At 24.3% G+C, this 24721-nt stretch overlaps 1 protein-coding gene across 2 annotated transcripts in view; it reads left to right on the top strand.

Moving 5' to 3' along the window:
- LOC112592596 (opsin-2-like) overlaps positions 1–22361 on the top strand; it is a 36547-nt gene extending 14186 nt beyond the window's left edge. Inside the window, exons 2-5 of one of the 2 annotated variants that reach the window (XM_025336704.1) lie at positions 18413–18508; positions 19243–20039; positions 20171–20301; positions 20978–22361. In XM_025336704.1, the coding sequence (XP_025192489.1) occupies positions 19291–20039; positions 20171–20301; positions 20978–21948 (1851 nt within the window). In that variant the 5' untranslated portion in view covers positions 18413–18508; positions 19243–19290 and the 3' untranslated portion in view covers positions 21949–22361. Of the gene's footprint in view, positions 1–18412; positions 18509–19242; positions 20040–20170; positions 20302–20941 lie in introns of both variants that reach the window. The other variant, XM_025336703.1, reaches the window with a different exon arrangement.
- Positions 22362–24721: the final 2360 nt, after the last annotated feature.

Genomic DNA, 24721 nt, shown 5'->3' with positions numbered 1-24721 from the left:
ATTTTAGTTAATATGTTGTGTCCAAACATAATTTTCCAATGATAAATTAACGGACATCTGTTAAAGCCATAATATTCAAAAATAATAATAATGATAATAATACCCTTTCGTGACTACGCTGCCACGTAATCGTTCACTGCTACGTATTATACTGCTCGATCACCATTTCGTTTTTTCTTCCTCTCGAGCTCCTCATTATATAATATTATTAAAGTATATCGCAAATCCACTTTTCAAATTTTACGTCATGACACCACATTACACTAGGGCACATAGTAGCTTAATATGCACGATTTTCTAATGATGGGTTGGGGATTAAGTTTTTTTAATTTAAAATATTAAAATTAGTTACCCACATATTCTATTGTACCAACGAACAAATTATTTTTAAGTTGCTGTTAAAGTAATAACATGTATCGATATTTTTTCGCATGTTCCACTTTTATATTATATTATTATATGCTTCACTTAATATAATTGATTTAAATGATTTATGGGCTACTGCCATTGTAAAGTCGTAATAAAAATATCGAAACTGCTTGATAATATACATATATATATAATATAAATATTTTTTTATAGTATAAGATAATTTGTACGATAAACTTTATAATAAGGAAAACAAAAACATTTAGATATAATTAAAATTAATTCTTCATGATTTTATATTTTCTGTCGTTAAAATATCAAATACACTATATAGATATTTTTGATACGGCTTATAATACATTATTTAGTTATTAAAATACTTTAATACAAAAACCAAGACAAAACCGTTTACCCGCAATAATAATAATCAGATAATGAATTTTTAATATTTTAGTATAAATTTAGATGTTTTGTAGATATTTTCGAAGAATTTTAATAAATAAATTATTATTATTATTGTTGCTAGCAAAAAAATTATTATTTTAGTTTTAGTTTTACATTTACATTTAATAATTATGTTTTAAAATTTTTGAACTTTATTTTATCGATAACAGGAATGTTCTGTGCCAATAAAAATTTCAGATTTTCAAATAAGAACCCACCTTTTCTAAATTAAATTATTTAACGAATAATTGTTTTGAAAATATTGACATTTCAAAGTCAAAATTGTAACTACTAGTTATTGAATTATTTAACAATGTGTATCAAGAATTAAATGTTTACAATAATAGATTTTAAAGATGATATGGACCTATGATAATTTTAAAATTTTAGTAATTAATATTAATATACCACCATTTATAATTTGTAAAAATAATCTAAAAATAATAAATACTAGATCCAATTGTACAACTATTTTATATTTTTGTAAAACCATTTTTAAGGCTATTATCCTTAGAACACACGATTTAAAAACTGAGAAACTACTTATTAAAATTTTAAATTAGGTACATCAAAATGTTCAAACAAATAATTACTAACAGTAAAAAGGGGGATTCTTGTTCGAAAATCAGAAGTTTATGTCGCCACTTTTCTTACCACTAGCCGGCTCAGATTAAATACAAACAATTTCAAGAATTTGAATATATAGTCTTTAAATATATTTAAAAAATAAATATTTGGGTTAGTCCATTACTAAAGAAAAAATGAGGATAAGCATGCTTGGTAAATAACCCTATAAATGAGACAACGGTCGAACGTAAATCGTTTAGCTACATAGTACACTTTGTGTTTTAGTATTCAATATACGTTACCCAACATTATTATATATATTTTTTTTATTTTGTCGGTAAATTTTGTGTGTGCCAGATTAAATTCGTTTGACGTCATACACATCTTTTACCTGATCGACTAAAACATAAACTTAAAAACCGATCATATGATCACTGACATGCAAAAAGTTACACAATTTATGCTCAAAAGGTTCCACGTCATTGGGTCATCCCTAAATAAGTGTACGTTATTGTATTCTATAGTAACAAAAAGATAAAATAAAATACCATTTTAACTTGTATACTCATAAATCATAATAGACTATATTTATCTTTGAGGATCATTTTTTTAAAACAACTTTTTAACATTTCAAATAAGGTTTAAAACATTATCAATTTAAAGTTGTCTAATTGTTGTCTACAGAATATAGAATAATCATCTAACTGTATAAAATTGAATCTTATAATCTAAAAAAATATTGGTATTGTATTCATACTTCATACATGATATAAGTGATAAAATAATAATGATGTTAAAAAAAATAAATATAATATTAACCGATTGCACAAAACATTCAATTTTAAATTATACAGTAATGTGGTTTACGGTCTATATGTCGTAGCCACTTCATGAAATCGATCTTTTCATGAAAAGATGGCAATTTTATGAAATGGAAACAGATTTTTTACACTTCGTAAAATTTGAAAATATTTCACAAAATGGTCGCTTTTTCATGAAATGGATTCGAATTTAACATCGTGTAATTTTTTTCACAATTTGAACATTCACTTTGTGTACTGAAATACAACATTTAACGGAAACGTTACATTTGATGTAATTCAAGAGTTCAAAATGAATAACTGCATTGCAACTTCTGTTCCAAAAGTCGACAGAGGACCATCGGACTCTACTCGCGTAATAACCATTATTATTGAAAAAAAAAACGAGATGTACAAAGTAAGAACTACGCATGGTCTTATCAAAAGATGGTTCAATTCTGGAAATATGCAGCATGCCACTGCAAACTTTATTGCAACTGAACAAATCGACAAACAAAAAGAAGTAATCTTGCGTGAAACTATCCAAGTTGTATCTTGAGGTTAAGGATTGTTCCTAAGTTGTTCGTATAAAAGTGCTTGTCAAATCAAAAGATTTGTTTGTTTTAAAAGTAGCTTAAAATATAACAGTCGTTGTCATAATTCATTTTCTTGCTTTAATATTGTTAATACGTACATTAATATGATATAATACAATATTGTTAATAAATTATTATGATATAAATATACTTTATTATTAAACATGATAATTTAAGTTATATTAAGAAGGGTAAAACAAGTTGTAGAAATTATAATTCAGTACTTAATAAGTACGAGTACTTGAAATAACTATAATAATAAATCTAATCAAATTTAACGTTTCCGTTAAATGTTGTATTTCAGTACACAAAGTGAACGACCAAATTGTAAAAAAACTTACACGATGTTAAATTCGAATGACCATTTTATGAAAAAGCGACCATTTTGTGAAATATTTTCAAATTTCACAAAGTGTAAAAAATCTGTTTCCATTTCATAAAATGGCCACCTTTTCATGAAAACATCGATTTCACGAAGTGACTACGACATATATACGAAATAAACTGATATTGAAAATTTATTTTTGATTTATATGATTATTTATTTCTATCATTTGAGATTCATATTATAGGAACGGATAATATGTATACTTTTTTATTTTAAACAAACATGTATTTACAATCTGTAATATAACAAAACAATAAGTAAATTAAATTTTTTTTTTTTTTGTACAAAGTTTGAAGGCTTGAGCGAAGGGGGCGTCATCGACACTATTTCAAAATGCATACTGCTACAGTAAATTTTCTTAAATTCCTATTTATATTTTAAGTAAATTCGACTAAACACGATTTAAAATATTCATGTCTTAAAACGTTGTAAATATCTACCAACCCAAAAGTTTACATCTTAACAATTATACATTTACATTTAAAATGTAAACTATACATATTGATTTATCAGAAGCCATTTTTAAGATTTGATTTTTTGTAAAAAAAATCTCTTTTGTGATGAATCTTTAATGATATATAAGTTTTCACGAAAATTTCATAGACATCAATGAAAAAGGTTTGTTTATAAAGTATAATTATATAAAACTTATAGGTATTCATTCAATTGATAGTGGTTAATTGTTTTAATAATTATTTATTATGTAACTAAATATTTTATTATTTTTATAATTATGATGAAATAATACAAGAATATACAGATTAATCATAGTAGTATAATTTTACACTAAAATTTTATTTTATTTTTAGTTATTCAATATATACTCTTACTTTTGATTACAAATTTAACTTACTCGGTAGTTCGTTCTTAACAATATAATTTTTTTTCATTAATTAAATTTCTATAGTAAATTTTAATTCATTAAATCTTCATTTTTAATTCATTCATTTATTTTTACATTAATAATAATTAACACTTTAGCTAGTATGAACTTTTAAATTTAAATATTAATTTTAAATCTATGTAAATTGTACATTTTAACACATTTTTTCAGACAATTTATACTTTTTAGCTTTGTTTTAAAATTGTCTTATTGAGATATAGATAAATAATATCAATGGTTATCATATAGAATTTAATCGTGAAGCCAAGTAAATATAAACATTTTTGTAGTAATACACTCATTATTATTTAATAACTTATAGGTTTAAGCTAAACTCCATCTGAATTTAAACATTAATATGATTAAAATGAAAAACTAAAAAATTATATTACTGTATTCAGCATTACATTTTTTTCATCAAAACTAAATTTAACTTTCATGAAATTGAAGTATTATCGCGTCAATTGCTATAGAGCTGAAAAGAAAATGTAATTCAATAACTAATATAAAAATTAAAATAACTCTGAAACATTAATAGACAATTTAAAATAGTAATAATAATAATAATAATAATGTAATCAAATGCATTTATTATAAAGTATTTATACTTGGTTATTTTAATTATTATTCATTGTAACATTTTAAAACTTTGAATAATTTATTATACGATGTGGAATTGTCCATTCACGATTGTCAAATTATTATTAAATTATTTATTAGAAACAAAGTTCAATGAACATACGTGTTTATGATGTTCGTATATTTTGAAACTAAATTTTTTTGTTTCAGATTTTAGATTAGCCATATGATATATTGCATAAAACTTGCATATTTAATAATAGTAGTGGACAGTGGTATATTATGTATCTGTATGTTTATAGGTGTCTATGAGTTAGATTCAACTGTCTTCTTTATAATAATATTTGTAAATACTATTTATTTTATATAAGAGTATTAAGTGTACTAAAAGTAATAACTAATAAATTGTGGTGTTTATTAAACCAGTATTGTATGCCTGCTTGCAAGATTCCAAAAGATTAAGTTCAATTATCAATTATTTATAACAATGATTTTTATTTTGTACAAGGAATTAAAGTCCACGTCAGTTTTCATAAAATAGTATTTTGTTAATAATTAAAATTCTAAATTAATAAGAGGTATTTTATAATATTATAAGTGCGTTACACGTATAAAAAATTCTTTTCTGAGAACCTTTGATGATATTTTTACAATAATTGAATGATTACAATAATATTTTAAGCAAAATCTATAAAAAAAAAAAATACTTTTTATATTGTCGTCCTTTGATTCTCTACAAGAATATAATCCATAAAAATTAATACAAATTGCATCAGTACTATAATAAATTCTCTATCAAAAAAATATTTTTATTATTCGATTATAAAAATGTGTATATTAGGTATTATATAATACAGATAAAGAATACATAAATATTTATTGGAGAAATCCGTTTGAATGTAACTTACACGATTTTGTATTGATTTCTAAAATGTATTAAATATTAAACATATATTTATAAATAGACAATACCAATTTATTTTCATTCCCTCGGGCTAAGGGTGAAATAACATACAATTCAAAAAATTTATTAACCACTTGTCTACCAAAAATTAAACTTTATTACTTTAATCAAACAAATAATTAACTTTCACTGCTCAAATAGATAGTGTGGTATACCAATAAATTCAAAAGCTTAATAACAGTAATGATTCACAACACATAAGTATTTATTATTAAACAATTTATTTTTATTCTGGATTATTTCAATCATATAATATAATGTTTAAAAATTAAAACCAATTTAACTTCACAGTCGTTTTTGTTAATTATAATATAAATGCATAATAATTATTATTTTTCAATAATATGCATGTAGTATTAATGTATAACTTTATAAAGTAAAAACGATTCTGCAAAACGTTATGTATATAATATATACAATATACATAACACATTCCATAATATACGTATATTATTATTAGTATATATCAACCTTACTATATCCAAATATTTTAAAAATTATTTTTAAAATCATTCCAAATACACTAAAGTTGTTGTTATACCGAATATACATTAATTGGATAAAAAGGGTTTTTTTTTTAAAAAAAATTTCTTCTCAGCTCTCTTTTGTAGTATCTATATTTTATATTATAAGCTAAGGCTAGAATGGTATAATAAGTAAATTAGTAGTAGCAGCATAGTAATTTATAAAAATATATTATGACATTATATTTAATTCATACACAAGCATACATGCAAATTACATTTCTATTTATAAAATTTAAAAATAAATTTATGTTTGAAAATTCTACATAAGAAAATAATCTAAGTTTTATTTTGATACTTATAATTGTTCCACTTAATGGATTTAATCGGTCTACAAATTAATTACATTCAACCGTGGTTCTGAAATTGGCAAATGATGTTCTTTTAGAATTTTTCATCATATTCGCTTCTAATAATTAATAATTTAAAATAAAATTTAAAGTTTATCATTAATTGTAATTTAAATTATAAGTTGTTTAAAAACAAAAATAAATTCTGATCAGGTAATAACATTTTTCCATGCTAAAAATATAAGTATAACTTATAAAAATTATTTGTTCTAGAATCAGAAAATACAATATTATGCATTTATCATAGCAATCAAACCATAATTATTAAAATCTTAAAAAATATTACAACAATGTTTTTAATTAGTTCAAGTTGTAATTTTAAAGTTTTTTCCAATGCTATAATTTATTTGTTTTTTCTGATTGCAAATAACAATATAAATCACTATTCTGAATTTTAATTGAGAAAGAGCTAAGCAAACATACAATCATGCAGCGCTTTTCTAGTATTTTTAAAATAATATACATTTTTTTTTTGTTAAATCTAAAACCATTATTTTATATAGTATGCATTGAACCCAGTTTTTCAAGTGCCAAGAATATTCCAAATAATTCCAATACGATATACAAAACGTCTTATTAAACAGGTTATTTCTGAACATTTTTTTTTTCAATGTATTTATACATTTATAATTTTTACCGGTCAAACATTACATGAATATTCATATGACTGGAAGGCTGTGATCTTCAATGCCTAAAAGGGAGTACGATAAGATTAAATTTTTTATCAAAATACAAACACAAATAAAATTGTGAGAAGTTTTTTTCAGGAGAGTTAATAAACCTAGTCCCTTTTTATAGATTAGGTTAAGTTTCATTATTGGCCCATATTTATATTTAAATGAATGTTATAACTAGAATATAAACTATAAAATAGAATATAATTTGTTACTTTGGTATTCATATTTTCTTAATTACCATATTTAACTTATTTAGTTCATATTTTATTTGTATATTAAAATGTACTCATCCATACTGAAGATACAAATAACTCGATACATTAATTGTTTACCCTGACATTTTACTTACTTTTTATATTTTAATTATAGAATTGTAAAGGAAATAAATGATAAGAAAAGGATAATGGATAATACCCATTTAAATAAAGCACTGTTGGTTAAAAAAAATTTCAATATAATACATATATTTTATATTAGATTTTTGAAGATTTTAACCGTAGAAACAAAACCATTTTTGATAGTTTGAAAATTTAAATTACATCATGTGAATGGAGATTTTGAAATATTATATTTTTGTAATTTCATGACATTGAAACATAAAAATATTATACATTCATAACTAAATAAACTTTATTGAAAATTTAATATTATTTACTGTAATTTGTAGTTATTAATAAATATAAATCAAAACTTTTTGAAAATGCAAACTCGTATTAAGATTCAAATAATATACAATTTCATATTCTTAAGAATAAACTTTGAAAATTATTAAAAATATTCTGATTTTTATTAAAATTAAATATCATAAAGAATAGTAAAATTATATTCTCCGTATCGTATTTCATTTTATATATGTTGTTTTCTGTTATTTTTATTAAAAATGTAAATAAATACGTTTTTATAACAAACTAAACATTCATAATGTGTTAAACTAACTTTTATCCTCACTTACTGATAATATATAAGTTGTAATGAGTAACGCCTATTACTTTTTAAACTACTTATTCATAAAAAAATACATTTTAATTGTTGGATCTAAAATTAAATAATAATATGTTTAATTATAATAACATATTCAACCATTCAGTTGAAAGGTTTTTATCAATTAAGTATATCTATCAACAAAATATAAGATATAATAATGCATTATTCGTATTAAAATTCAACTTATAGTCAAATATTAAGATAAACTATTAAAAATAGAATTTTAATTCTCATTCATGTTAGACGATATATAATAGTATATACATTATATTATCGTAGAATTTATCACACTACATAACAAAATAAGTATATTTAATTTTAGCCATAATTTGTTTTTATAATGATCGTTTTTTCACGTTAATGTATATATTGCTTCATTGCATCATTTTTTAGTGAGAAAATTCTAATTATATGATGACAAATTAAGTACGATAATTTATTATTTAAATAAATTCACAATAACTTACAAGTTAATTATTGATCTCAAGCCAAAATTCCTAAATAGTCTAATAAAATTTAACATAAAAAAAAAAAAATGGGCAATAGGTACAATTTTAAGTTTAAGAAAGTATTAATAACGATTTAAAAACCAAATAGTTTAAGCACTAATTTATGTTTTAAACTTTTAACTTTTTTAACCAAGAATAACTGAACACTAACTTTTAACTTCATTACTACTTTAATTTATAGGTATGCATATTATATCTGTTAAATAAATCAATATATTGAAATTATATTGATAAATTTATTTGCTATTGTTTAATATTAAGAAAATCAATACAAAATATCACGGTTCTTTTAAAGTTTTAAAAATAGTATAATTTATATTAAATATATACATTATATATAGAATTTAATACTAATTTTATATAAAGGTCGTGCAAACAATTTTCTTAAAATATGTTTAATTTAACAATGTACCAAATGCACGTTTAATATAAAACAAGTAAGTGCTATGAATATTTCTCTGTGGTTTTTAATTAAATTGCTTTGTAAATAATTTAATCCATTTATAACACTTTAATCGGTTCTAACGAGTAACCACGATTGTTGAATATTGATGTTTTTTATTAGTGGTACTAGTAGTAGGTATTTTATTCAAGTGTTTTAATACAGAACATTGAATGTATTTTCTTTATAATTTTATATTGTTCTGTTTCCTGAAGATTATTGTAAAAAAATTATACTTTCCTTCATGTGGCTTTTATGAATTCCAGTATAAGCAACTGTCAAGTGTTAGCGAAGAAAATTCATACTATTTTAGTACTTGCCACAAAGACATTCGCAACTTTGTGCATTGACAAAATAAAACAATGTAAAAACGGTATTAATATTTTTCAAAATACATTGCTGTGATATATTTTAACCACCTTAACAATTATTACTAAGCTTTTTCCTGCTCTACAAAATAAAGATTAGACACTTTAAACTTTATGGAAGTAAATACAAACATTTTAGTATTATTAAGAACTTACGGACTTTTTAGTTTTATGCTTGATTGTTTTACAATAAAGTACACAAAAAATCAAGTAAATAAAAATGATTTTTTTTAACATACAAAAATCTACCATAAATTTTATACTTTTTTCACTCAAAATTTAAAATAAAAAGTTTCCTATTTAAATGAATCACAGTGATAATACGTTTAAACACAGCTTAATATATCATTATAAATTAATAAGATATTAAATAACAAATTTCTGGGTCTTATGATCATAATTCATAATTTAAAAAAAGAAAAATAGATATATCAATTTAATGTTGTAGTTTTAATTTAGTTTTTTTTTAAATATGTAAACATTTTATTAAATAACAAATATTTAAAAAAATAAATTTTACTTTATAGGTTTAATCTGTAAAATTAAAAGTAAAGAGTAAATATAGTGGGAATTATAATTAAAACTAAATAATATTTTGAAAATGATCATTCAGAAACTCAATTTCAGCTTAATTAAGTTAAGTTATTCACATTATTTATTTATACGGTTACAGTACAGATTTAAATTACATAAAAAAATGTATGTAAATAATAAATATACATATATATATATATGCATATATTTTTAATTCTTTTAGAAGTCACGTGACAAATTTCGTTATTAATAACGAAAAAGGTTACCCAAAAAAGTGATAGAGACAATTTAGATATTAATTGATTTAAATCCAAAGTGTTAAAGTTGAATTTTTTTATAGTAAATGAAAGCAAATACAAAAATAGTATTATGTATATACCAAGGAAGCTTTATTCATGTAATTTATGGAGGTTAAATTATGGCAAAGATTAAAATGCATTTAAATTTGAGACTTAAGTTGACTCAAAAATTTGAATTCCATGTGTTATTATAAAATAATTGTGTTGTCGCCTGTCAGTAGAAAATAATTTATTTGTTTAAAGAGATTTTTATATAAAAAAGATATTTTAATTTATGCATTATTCGATTGGGTACCAAACAATTTGCCATTTGATACGGTGAACCAGTGTAAGCACCAAATTTTAATATTTTTAGCTACCCAAAATCGACAAAATCTTTTAAAATGGTTATGAATATTAAATTTAATACTGAATCTACTTACATTTTATTCAGCCCACCAATTTATACTAAATAAATCCCTTGTTCTATTTTTGATTGGATAAAAGATTTAGTCTCACAATTGATATATATACAAAAATAATTAAAGATATTAAAGAAGGTACTTAAAGGTATTTATTAATCCATCTACAAGCGTAATCGTGTTACCAAATAGAACAAACGTGCGCAAACGTGTTCTACCCATCTATAATGCACAACATAGTATCTTTACCGTAAATTATTAGGTAATACATAGGTAGTCCAAAATATAAATAGATAGAATAGACATTACATTTTTGAAAATTTTCGTTGTAAAATTAGAAGAAAATAGTCATGATACAATATTAATTTGTACATAAAAATTATCAAATCTATTTTTATTGTCTACTCTTAACACAATAGTTTGAACTTTATTTAAAACATTTGCACTTATAATTAAGCTCAGAAATCATTTATACATTTTACATCTTCTAAATAAAAGTAGTAACTATTAATTACACATTTAAAATAACCGCCGACAAAATGGATTATGTGCATGTTATAATTTCTTATGCCTCTTATTAAGTCTATTTATAAACATCCCTGACTACCCTTTATATTAGCTCTCCCCACCCGATTAAAATATAAAGCAACTATAGAAAAATATTTAGTAATTAATGTTAACAATAATTTTAAACACACTTAATTTCTACATTTATTTCAAAAACTTCTACGTACGACTTTTTTTCTTGTTATGTCGAACTCTTGAGACAAATTTCTATGGAAAATAATAATTTATTAAGGTCATTTTTATATAAATACGTGATCACGTCGCGTTTAAATCCATTGTAAACACATCACATATTATGCAAATTCTGTACAGCAATTCAGTCCATTTAACTTCAATGATATATTTTTCCAACTATTTAAATGAAATTCAGTACATAATATTGTAGTGAATTATTTTGTCCTCTGTTCATTCGTGAACATAATGTTCAATAATGAGTATATGAGCAAAAACATCAATAGTTGGCATGCAACTCGAATTGTTGTTATTACGTTGCATCGTAATTTTCAATTAAGTTCAAATAATTAAACTTAGTTACAGTATATATTTTTTAGTTGTTGAATACTATTTCAAAACATCTTCAAGTATATAGTATGTGAGCAAGTAATTTACATTGATCACAACACACTGTTTACTGCAATTATTTCGAATAAAATATAAATAATGTTTATCCTATGTAAATAGAATTTTAAATTTATAACTTATATTCATTATTTGGTATTCAGTCACCAATACATTATAGTGTTAATAATAAATAAAAATAACTTAAAACTATATCTGATCGCAGTACTATTAAGTAGTAAAAAATGTCTAAAAGTGTCAATCTCAGATCAGTTATTTATCAAAAATTAAACACAGGTGATTATAATTATAAACAATTTTTCATACATACACTTAAAAATTTTCAAACCATAAGCTATCTTATGTAAATAGTTACAATAAGTATTCAGAACTATCGAAAAAAAATAAAAAATATATCACTCAAGTGAGAAATTAAGATCATAACTTTTTTATTCCAATAAAATTATAGATTATAGATTTATTGTTTACCTGTAAATTGTATAAGAATAATAATTGAAAAATAACTTAAACAACAATCCATTAAGGATTTTATCTTCTAACTACAACTTACCTGTTAATTGATTTATAAACAAACGTAATTTTATATGATTTTTAAAAAAATATTTTGGGAACAATACAACTGAAGTAAATACACTTTTGTAGTTTAAGACAGTATCTAGTAATCATTAAACTGGTTACTTAGGGTACTATTTTGAGATTTTTTTTTTTTAATACGTTGTCGTCTATAAAGTTTTCTTAATTGAACGATTAAAAATGTCACACTATTTTGATCAAATACGATTGAGAACTTCAAAATTCATAAAAAAAAACTCACCGCTTATACCCAAAAATACTAATACTGCCGAGAACAAATTTACGTGCAACGTTGTCATGTTATTTCATTTTTTATCAAACGATTCAACTCGATCAAACGAAAAAAACTACATAAATATGTTTATATATTATATTTTTAGATAAATTAAGTTATTATAAATGTATATGTATAAAATAATTGTATTTAAAAATATTCAATGTCATCGTCATAAATTATAATAATTATAAACGTATAAAATTAATGTCAAACAATAATAAGCTAATGATAAGTTGTGATAGATTACCTTTGTCAATTTCTAGATATCGTCAACAAATTATAAATATTATAATGAATTAACTGCACTTTGTATCACATCCTACACATTTATTTTTAAAGTTAACTATAATTTGTTTTACTTTTTCATAATTTTTTTTTTTTTTGTACTCTATTTTATACCATAGGTATTTTGTTAACTTTAAAAACGTATCTTTAATTTCTACATGACTTAAAAAAATTATAAACCAAGATACGTTATGAGCTTCTTTCTTTCGTTATAAAACTTTTTCTATGTATTTCAAATTTGATTTTTGATATTTATCTGAACAACTGCCAAATATCGTATTCAATCGTTTGATAAAAATTATTAAATCTAACAGCGTAGAAAAAAAATAAATTGAGCGTTCAAATCGTATTATACCGTTTTATTCTATAACAAAATTCTACTTATTTTCTAAAAAAACTTTATTAGGGTATAGGTACTTATGATATTCAGAAGCCCTACATGAGTTAAGATTTATTTTTTCCAGACCCTGTGAAAGTTTAAGTAGCGCTGCTCCTGTTTTATCTGTAAAATATCTAAATTCGTCTATAATATTAATTTAGTACTTGCAGGTTAATTTTTTTTTACATTAGAGTTTTTAAAGTGTGTGCGATTTACTTCTTTAATTATATCGTTGAACCATAGAAACGCTTAACAACACGTATAGGTTCCTATACTATTCATAGAACTGGCCGGCATTCATATTTCACTTTGGTACATATATATCTTTGCATTTTATTGTATTTTCCATGTTATACATTATATGACAACAAGTATTTAATATTAAAGTGATATGTAATGTACCTATATTCTTAAAATTATTGTGTTGTGTCATTTGAAATAAATGTAAATTTATTAATGTTAGCGATGATGTACCAAATGTTAAATCGTAATTTTTCATATACACAGTAGCAATACAGCATCATCGTATTCATACAACTAAATAGGATAAATCAAATCTGCATAAGAATATATTAGTCTGTTGCTAGTATGCGCAAAATATGACCGAAGCAATCTTCTTAAAGAGCAAAAATAAACATCCTATAAGTGCAAATAATTACTGAAATAAAATTAATTATTTTAAAATTACAATTAAGCATTATTAATTGAATTTTTATAGTACCTATTATTATTATAAAATGAATATCTTAAAATTGAACTTGTAATTTGAAGTCCATAATTTTTAAGTAATACAATTAGGACTTTTTATTTCCAGTGTATATATTTGATGTTTTAATATTGGAAATAACTTTGAAGTAGTAATTTTTCGATTATAGCTTTAACTTAATTTCTGCTTGGCGTTCTTTAATGTCTTCAATAATATAATAATAAATTATTTACTGAAGTAAGTTTATATTATTTTTTTTGGTTCATTGCTATTCCTTGGCTCATTCAAATGTAGTTTTGTTAGACGTGTGAGTGATATCTGCTATAATTTTTAATAAAATTTGCGAAACTTTAATCAGAAAAATCTGATATTTTTCTATTATTATAAGAGGAATAGAAAATACTAAATAGTTTATAAAATACCTATATCAAAAATATCAGTAGAAGTAGAAGATAAAAAACAATATACAATTCAAAACATAATGCTAATTAAATTCACGTTTTAATACTGACCAAACCCCATCAAACATGAAAACAAACATCTTCAATCCCATTTTTACAGCCTTAGGATTTTCTATAACAATAGAATTTTCAGATTTTGGTTAAATATGTTTTTATTTTTACATTCATTTTAAAGAAAATTTGATGTATGTGCCTATCATATACGATGAGGTTGTTCAAAATAATTAGTAAATATAATAATTAAAACGAATGTTTTATATCGATAAAAACTTATACAATAATTGATGAACTTTATACATAGGTATTCAAATATTGTTATTATGCTGAATAAATGACAGCTGCGTTTTTCTATAATCTATTTATTATTTTTGTATTAAAATAATTTATCTTGATAATTTTAAGAGTATTTTTCATTTTTATTTGTACAATTTTAATTTTTATCCTATTAAAGTCATATTAATGATAAAGATGGTATCACGTTTTCTTTTCCGTATTATGCGTATTTATATTGATGTTTTACTTTTTTCAAATGCGGATTCAATTAATGTGTGTTTTTGTTTATCAACCATAGGCTTAATTAGTATGTTTTTTGATTAAACTGTTACTCGATTAGTATTTTGTAAATTTTTTTTTTTCTGTTCAGTTATGTAACTCAATTATAATTTTAACCGTTGGCAGTAACTGAAATGGTGTAATTCAACCTCACGATTCCAATAATAGGTTTGCAATGTTAATGATTTATCTTTAAATAATATGTTATTTTGTTGTATTTTAAAAACATATTAACCTGAACGTCGGAAAATTTTACTATTACCTATTAGTTGAATTATTATATTTTTTACACAATAAAATGATAAAAATATCAAGACTATAATAGTTGTAAGCTATTTATAGTCATTTACAATTTATTTTTTTCTTGTAAATCTTGATAAAAAATGTATATTTATTCAAAGATCTTAAAATGTATTATTCCATACGAGTTATTTTTTTGAAAATTTAAATATGCAGGTACATTTGTTTTTTTTTTAAACATTTGAAGTTAAACAGTAATTTTAACAATATTTAAAGTACGATCAGACCCTACAATCCAGCCAAGTGAGTTACCCAGTTTTTTTAAATAATTAGACATGGATAAATACGTTTGAAATATATTTTGAAAAAACACTCCAGGTATACAATTATGGACAAACTCGAGTTGGGTTCCAGATTTCAAAAACCGCATGAGTTGGGTCCCGGTATATTTTATAAAGTACATGAGTTGGGACTAGCCTATTTGCGTTACTCAGGAGACACCACATGGAGACGAGAATGTCTCCCAAAAATTTTATTTTTTTTTTATGTTAAGGTCTGATGTAAAAATTATTAAAATATTAAAATTATTATTAAGTAATTAGATTAATTTTAAAAAATAAAAAATAAATAATAAATATTTGTACTAAAATAAATATAAGCTAGAGAATACACTTAAATGGCACTTCTTTTATAAAATTGAACTGCATCAATTCTCCACTAGTAAAAGAAAGCATCTTTTCTCTTAAAAAATAACACTACAAGACATTATACTTATTTTATTTTATATTTTATGAGATGGACACTTCTAGCGTTTACACGTGCCAGTATACTGGCAAGTTACAATAAGTTATCCGGCGACAACGGTCCGATTATGTTGTATTTTACGTCTTATTAAGATAAGATATGACATTATTATTTAATAATATAATAATAATATATATATATATATATTACCGCGGACCCAATTCGAGTATTATAAAATAATACCGCGGACCCAACTCGTGTTTTTTTTAAGGGATCAAATATCTCGAGACTCAACCGAGTTTTCCCACAATTATCAAATCGAATGATTATTAAGTATTACAATGTATTGGGATCAACTGATAATATTTAAGAGAATACACAATTTCAAGAATAAAATCTTCGATATACCTATTACATTTTAACAGAAAAATTAATTTTATAATTATGTTTTTTTTTCGTTATATTATATTTGATATTATTTACTTTGGCAGGTATTTAGTAATATACTAAATAAATTATTTAAAAGTTTCAATTAAACATTTATATCAATAATTGAAATATTAAATGAAAAATATAAAAAAATATAAAAGTTAACTTAGAACAATAAGATTATATTTCAATAAACTTAAAAATACAAATAACTTCATTGAAATACAAAATTTCTTTAAGTATTAATATTAATATGATTTTTACATCGCCATAATAATCTATTATGCATTTAAGCATGTTGTATGCATTAATGATTTAAATGGTTAGATAAAAACTTTTTTAAACAGCTTAAAACGTTTTCCTTACTGGATAAAATTAAATTTACTTGTTGAGTACCTTTGAAAATAATTAAAGTTAAAAATTACTTATTCTGCAGAGTCAACTGCCATAATTATAGTTATGATGTTGTGAACAATAGGTACATAAAACTAACGGCTTTAATTTTATTATAATATATCTGTCTACGCCGTCACTAATATTAGTAGTGTTTATTTAATTTAATATCAACAGAAAAATTCCACCAGTTAAAGATAGGTACAATAATATCGGCTATATGAACGAACTGTGGTGAATAGGTTGATATACTAATAGAAAAAAATTCATGTATCCAAACTTAGTCTATTTTCATCAAAATAGATATCTTTCTCTCGTTCAAAATGATATAAAATAAAAAAACATATTCTTGTTTCCGATTATTGAAAAATAAATAATATAAGTAAAAACTAATTAGTTTAAAATAGTACCTACAAATAAAAACTCGGAAAGGAGAATGAAAAAAATCAATTTTGTAACAACTGACAAATAGAATCGAGATTTGAATGCAAATTGCATTTTTCTTAGTGGTCGCTATAGTACAATGTTAGTCTTGCAACAAATTATTGATTCTCGCCTTTTTGTATGGATATTCCTATTTCTTAATTTTATTTTTATAGATTTTTTGGTTTTAATGACATTTTTTCATGTTTTAAAAAGCATCTTTACATACATTCAAATTTTTTTATTTTTTTTTTTATTTTTTTTTAAACTAGAAAATTGTACAATCTGTAAAATAATAATTTACAATAAGCACAAGTGATTAAAGAATACAATTTAGACAGGGGGTTTGAATGAAAAGTATTTATTTAATAATATTTATTTATTTAAAATATATTATAGAAATACTGAATAGTAATAAATAGTATTATTCCATAATCAATATTTTGTTCCACAATAGGGATAATAGGGATAGTTATATTGACTTTCGTTGTAAGCAAATTTTTCCTTACTCTAAGAAAGTATGAAAAAATTCAAAAAATTTTAGTTATGCTTATGCGTAAACAAATTTTAGCTGAGATACAACACTGTTAATATCTATTAAGTCGGTCCTTTAACATGAAAAAACCATTTACAAAAAAATTAATAAACGTTATTTAAAAAAACGTTACTTTAAGATTGATAAAATTCTGGATTCCTGGATTCCTTATCATAACGAATCTTATAATTATACTCAATAAATCCAATACTCATATATAATTATATAAGATTTCTTTCTTCTAAACTCTTCTTTATTCGTGATATTTCCTATAAAATCATATAATTAACTAATTGATGAAAGCTGAAAAAACCACTCCAATTCCATGCAATGTTGGGCATTTGGTTTAGTATTCCTGTCTATGATAACTTTGATTGCAATACAATAAGAAATATTTTGTATTGCTACTATTTATTTTTCTTAGTGCTTAATAGCACCTACATGTTGCATGAATATTACAGGTACAATATAACTACTTCGATAAAAGTTTTATGTTATATACTTTTATATACTTTTACAAAATACTTACAGTTTGCATCAAACTCAAAGTGCTCATATATATGTTATGGATAGATTTATATTGGATTTCAGTGTTGCTCACCACATTTCACAAAACGTGGTTACGTGGAGCTAGAAAAGTAATTTCGGATGTGTCCCCTTCAGATACAATGTTAAGCACCGATGAAGGTTGGTTGTGTTTGTTTAGTTTCTCAACCGTATAATACTATAATCATTATAGTATAATACACATACATACTATATACACAATAGTAAAGTAAGTTTTAAACAATTTGAAGTACCCAAATCTTAGGTAAGTAGATACATACATAATTTGAAATAAACTTTCTACAAAGGCGGATTTGTTTCGACATTTTTTTGTTTTCTCTGATAATCTAACGTAACACTCGGTAATATTGTATATATTGTATAATAAGTATAATAACACTATTACATAATAAGTTATAAAGCCGTAGTTTTTACTTTTTGTGTGCTCTCGTCATGGCACTAAGACAATAGTTACGTATTGGGCATACTGTAATATATTATTATTATACTCAAATTTTAAATCAATAATTTTTGTATAAATTAATATAACTATTTGAACTATGAATTTATATTCAATATTGATAGACAGATTTTTAAATATATTTTTATTTTCAAATCGAAATAAATCGCTTAATTAATATTTATTTCATTTTTTGCATTTTTAAATTGTTTACAACATAGGTATATTTAGCTTTAATAACTATATTTTATTTAAGATTGAAAATAATAATACCGCTTTAAAAAAAAATGTTATGGCTTATTTTACTTTTAAATCTTTTATTTTATTAGTATAATGACACGAAAATTATATTATATCATTCAAATTTTCGTTGTTAAACTGATTTACTAATTTTATGATTTTTATTTATTTTCAGTAAATATGCATACATACATGTGAAGCTACAAGGTTACAAGTTTAAACCATGGTATTAATTCTACGCATTTTCATATGCTTATTTTTTTTTATCTTTAATACGTTTACTTTTTGTAAAAGTATTGTTAAAACTGAAACTAATTTTCTGACAACCGTCAAATTTCCTTCAAGTATCAATAATAAAAATCCGTCTATATTGTGGCAACAAATCCAAATTTCAAACCCAACACGTGATTGGGGCTTCAAATCAAATAGTAATAACAGTGTAACAGTCCATAATACAACAGTATTAAAAAATGTTTCGAAACGATTAGCAACTGTTTTGAATAGAAACTTAACCACGACAAACCTAACCAGCACTAACCCTGCCAAAACAAACCTCACAACCACCGCAAAACTAAAACCCTCGAAATTCGTTGCTGTTACAACTAAATTGCCACTCAATTTTACAAAACATTCGAAATCTGCACAAAAACACAACTTGAAATACTCTAACGTAACGATTTGGCCAAAACACGATAAACGGCTGAGCGACCCTGTGCAAAAAACGCCCAATATCAACACCTTGAATCACACAAACGAGATCGTAGTCATGTCGGACTTCAAAAGTAAATATTCAATCAACAAGTGGAAAGAACATAGGTTCTACAAGGACGATTATATAAAGTTAATCAACAATCATTGGTTTAAATTTGAGCCACCCAATGCTACGTCACACTACATTCTCGGATTACTGTACACCGTCATCATGGTACTCGGTTGTTTCGGGAACTCACTAGTGATTTTCATGTACATCAAGTTAGTTATAAGCTACACTATATAATACCTACACAGTATATTAGGCCTATAAAAAATATAATATTGCCAAATATACACACAAACAAATTGTGCACTATTATAACACGATCCAAACCAATGTTATTTTTCAGATGTAAATCGTTGCAAACGCCAGCCAACGTGTTGATTATGAATTTGGCGGTCAGCGATTTCATTATGCTAGCTAAAACACCAGTTTTCATCTACAACAGTTATTACCAGGGCCCTACGCTAGGAAAATTGGGTAAGACAATGTAAAATTAAAATATGTTCAGTAGAAACTGTTTACTATGATATTCATAAGTCAATACAAAAGCAAAAATTTAAAAAAATTATTATTTATTATTTATAATGTGAATATAATATTGTTTGTTGTATTTTTATCACTAAATATGGTAATAAGTAAAATTAAATGTATTTAAATTATAATAATTACATATCAACAAATATGTAACCTCACCAACACTTCTTTTAAAAAAAAAAAAAAAAATCATAAATACTGTATTTTTTTTTTCTAGTTTTTCATAATGTGTTTTTCGATTTACGTTATTTATAACCATATAATTTTAACATATGTGAATTTCACACGTTAATTGCGATCGAGTACATGAAATTCACTGACGGAAAAATTATGAAACAACGATAAAAGTAATCCTGTCAACATAGATACAATATTTTTCCAAGATAATTAAAAATAACTGTTATAATATCTGCGTAGTCATTATATAGATGTCATAATAATCTATAAAAATAAAAGTTTTGCTATGACTATCAATTTACCGTTATTAAACCTAATTTATCATTATAACCAATTTCTACTGTATTTATAACGACACGATATTAGTATTATATCTAAATTACGTTTTTGGATTTTGCCTTTGTAGGCTGTCAGATCTATGGATTTTTTGGTGGTTTAACAGGAACTGTATCCATCATGACGTTAGCTGCCATATCGTTGGACCGATATTATGTCATAGTGCACCCTCTTAACGCGGCCGTTAAAACTACCAAACAGCGGGCCAGGGTGTGGATAGGCCTGATTTGGATGTACGGGTTCATGTTCTCTATCATACCGGTAATGGACCTGGGATACAACCGATATGTACCAGAAGGATACTTAACTAGTTGTAGCTTTGACTATCTGACGGACGATAACCAAGAAAAAGGGTTCATCCTGGTGTTCTTTACAGCGGCGTGGTGCATACCGTTCACCACGATATCGTACTGTTACGTAAAAATACTGAGGGCGGTTTGGGTGACTAGTGAAATGGCTGCTAGCCGGTACGGCCAGGAGGAGGAAAAGAGGAAGACAGAAATAAGACTTGGGTATGTGGTGGTAGGAGTTATCATGCTGTGGTTCATATCGTGGACACCATATGCTATGGTAGCCTTATTGGGTGTATTCAATCAGAAAGAATACATCACTCCGCTAAATTCGATGATTCCGGCGCTGTTCTGCAAAGCAGCCAGCTGCATGGACCCTTGGATATATGCCATCACACACCCTAGGTTCAAAAATGAATTAACGAAGCTGATGTCGAAGAAGAAGACCAGGAAATTGGAGCGGGATTACGGTATGAAAAAGAGCTGGAGGAATCAGTCACATTCCAACAAGTGCGACATCGGTCTCAGGAACATTTCGAGCTCCGAAGATGAATGTGTGGAAGAGGTAATCGTTGTAGTCGACCCAGACCACAAGAAGATGATACGGCAAGGATCCACTTCCAGTCACAAGACCGAAGAGACAAAAGCGCTAGAAACAAAATTCCCACCAACCAGGCAAGAGAGTCTAAAGTACATGCCGCCCAGCTGGTACAAACTTCCACGAACTACGTCCAAGAGCAGTATTATGCTAGACGTCAAATTTGTTGGAAATGATAATAATAAATAATAACCTTCTTTTCGAGCTTGCCAATGAGCCCACAATGAATTTGAAGATTTTAAATGATAAACGCTGTGATTAAAATGCTAGTCTATGTATTATTATGTATGAACATATATATAATTTGATCTCACACTTGTGTTTAAGGAGAATTTATAAACATGTAATTAAGCATAATTGTTTCGTTATGGTCGTAAATATTTTAGGTGCTTATTTTTACACGTTTGTGGTATAGAATTATAAAATATTAACGTACACTTTATCACCACATGATGGTTTGTCATTCTATAGTAGACCATGATATTTATCTTATATTAATAAGTTTATTGAACACGTGGTTAAGCGCATCGATATAAAATTATGTACGTTCAAATATTACTTGTTTCCAAGCATGCTGTATTTTAAAAAAATACGTTAGATTTTCTAGTATACTTATTATTACTACAAAGCTACCGTAAAACCATTATTTTATGATTATTAATTATTGTTGTTATTAAGTTTATAAACATCTTTTTTATTTTACTATCGGATAATAGTAATTAGTAGTGCCTATAGTTTTTAGATTATTGCTGAACAATTGTATTACGATAACAAAAGTCTCACTCTACACAATTTTATTAAAGAAACAAAAGCAAACAATCTATAATAACCACACACGCATATTAAGTAAGCGCTTTAATGATATTATAAACCTGTTTGATTTTTGAAGCCCAAATATTATATGTTATGCCTATGTGTGTTTTAAAATATTTTTAAGTAAAATAATTATTCTAGAGTTAAAAACTAACATAATCAAAACTACTTGGTAGATTTTTAAAAAATATATTATTTTTAATGGAAAGATATCAATATGTGGGTAAAGTTTTATTTGAACGGATACCTTATACGATTAGATTAATAAAATGATAAGTATCATTTTTAATAGTTAGTTCAATGATGGTTATTCTTTTGTGAAACATGTGATACAAATAAATACATATCCGGGTCGTGATTCATCTTAATTATGCATTTAAAATTTTTTTATTTATCAAAAATTATTTTTAATTCAAATCCGTTTCAAAATAAAAACCTAACAATTTTTATTAATTTTTGATTTTTTTTTTTTCAATACTTACGTTTATATCTAATATTAATATCTACATATAACAATGTTAAACTTCGTGTAAGTACATTAATATTTAATAGCCTACAACTAGTATTTTCATTTTCAGTAAATATGATTTAGATACATTTAAATGGTGTACTATTAAATATATTTAATATATTTAATTTTAAAATAATAATAATAATAATGGGATGGTTAAATGAATTATAAAATAATAAGATACAATATCAAAATTGAAATTATTGTGCTTTTAAGTATACTTTCCGTCGTGTATCAAATTAATGCAGACGCATTACTCTTGTATTATAAGGTAAATTCAAGACAGGGTGATTAACTTATTTAAGCATATCTTAATTCGTTTTCTAGTGAACAGTTAATTTTTTTTACTATATATTTATAAATATTTAAATGTTCAATATAAATTTACGTCAAGATAATATAGTCAATGAAACATAGCACAAGGTTTTCTTATTCCAGTAAAATCTAAAAACCATTATTTTGTTCAGTCGATAAATTATGCGACCTGAAGGTCGAACATTTTTGATACAATATATGTACTCCAGTGAATTCCAATAGTGGGTGTATTACAACATTACACAGATATTTCCGTGCATTTTTTAAACATACCTACTACCATGTAAATCAAAACAGACATAATAAATTTCTATCTGTGTAAAAATTAAATATGTTTAACTATATACAATATACTTATTATAGGTATATATTTTATTATTATAGGTACCTATGCAACAGTCTAATAAAATCCTATTACTTTTTATTTATATATATATTTAACACGTAATGTACCGCAAAACAACTATAGACTTTAGTTTGCTGTTTTATAGCTATAATTTCAACTGTCATATACTTCTGAAACAGATACTTGGTTTAGGTACATACAATTATTACATTGATTTCTAGACATTAGTTTTAAGAAAAGGGATATAAACATATACTTGAAACGTACGAATAATATATTATATTGGTTTTATCTAACTTTAAAAATAAAAAATAAAGAAATTATTTTAACAGACAACTGAAAAATTTATATAAAATAATGAAATAAGTCAGGCTAGGTACGTAAAGTGATAACATTTGCACGCTTATATTATATCGCCTAAAATATAATATGTCATACAGTTAAAAATTATGAGTAAATAAAATTTGATGTTAGACTACAGGCCAGGTTAGGTTATTACAGCTCTACAGCACAGTTAGGCCGTAGGCCTTCCATTTTCTAGTAAAATACTTGAATTTTTACATTTAATGAGCAAAAAAAAAAATGTCTTTTTTTATATTTTATATATAGGCCGCCTGTTTACTGAAAATAATAAGCCGATTTCCTCCCAGTCCGAGCCTGGTTAGACATAATTATTATAACTTTATTAAGTTAAACAAATGAATAAATTTACCTAGTTTTGAAAAAATAAGTTTAAGTATACCTTCATAAAACTTATGAACTTAATAATTATTTGCTTAGTTAATTTCTTCAGTTAACACTGCATTTACATATTTTTGAGTATTGATATTTATTTGGTAAAAAAATGTTTATATTGGTTTTAAAATTGATGTATTTAATTGTTTATTCTTGAAATTTCTTTGTTACAAAGTACAATACTCGAAAATATATATAATAATACACATACACATACACAATTATTATAACTGCATAGTACA

Source organism: Melanaphis sacchari, unplaced genomic scaffold, assembly GCF_002803265.2.
Source record: "Melanaphis sacchari strain LSU unplaced genomic scaffold, SCAv2.0 Contig182_pilon_pilon, whole genome shotgun sequence".
NCBI classification, from domain to species: Eukaryota; Metazoa; Arthropoda; class Insecta; order Hemiptera; family Aphididae; genus Melanaphis; species Melanaphis sacchari.
This window is presented reverse-complemented; position numbering and strand designations above follow the sequence as displayed.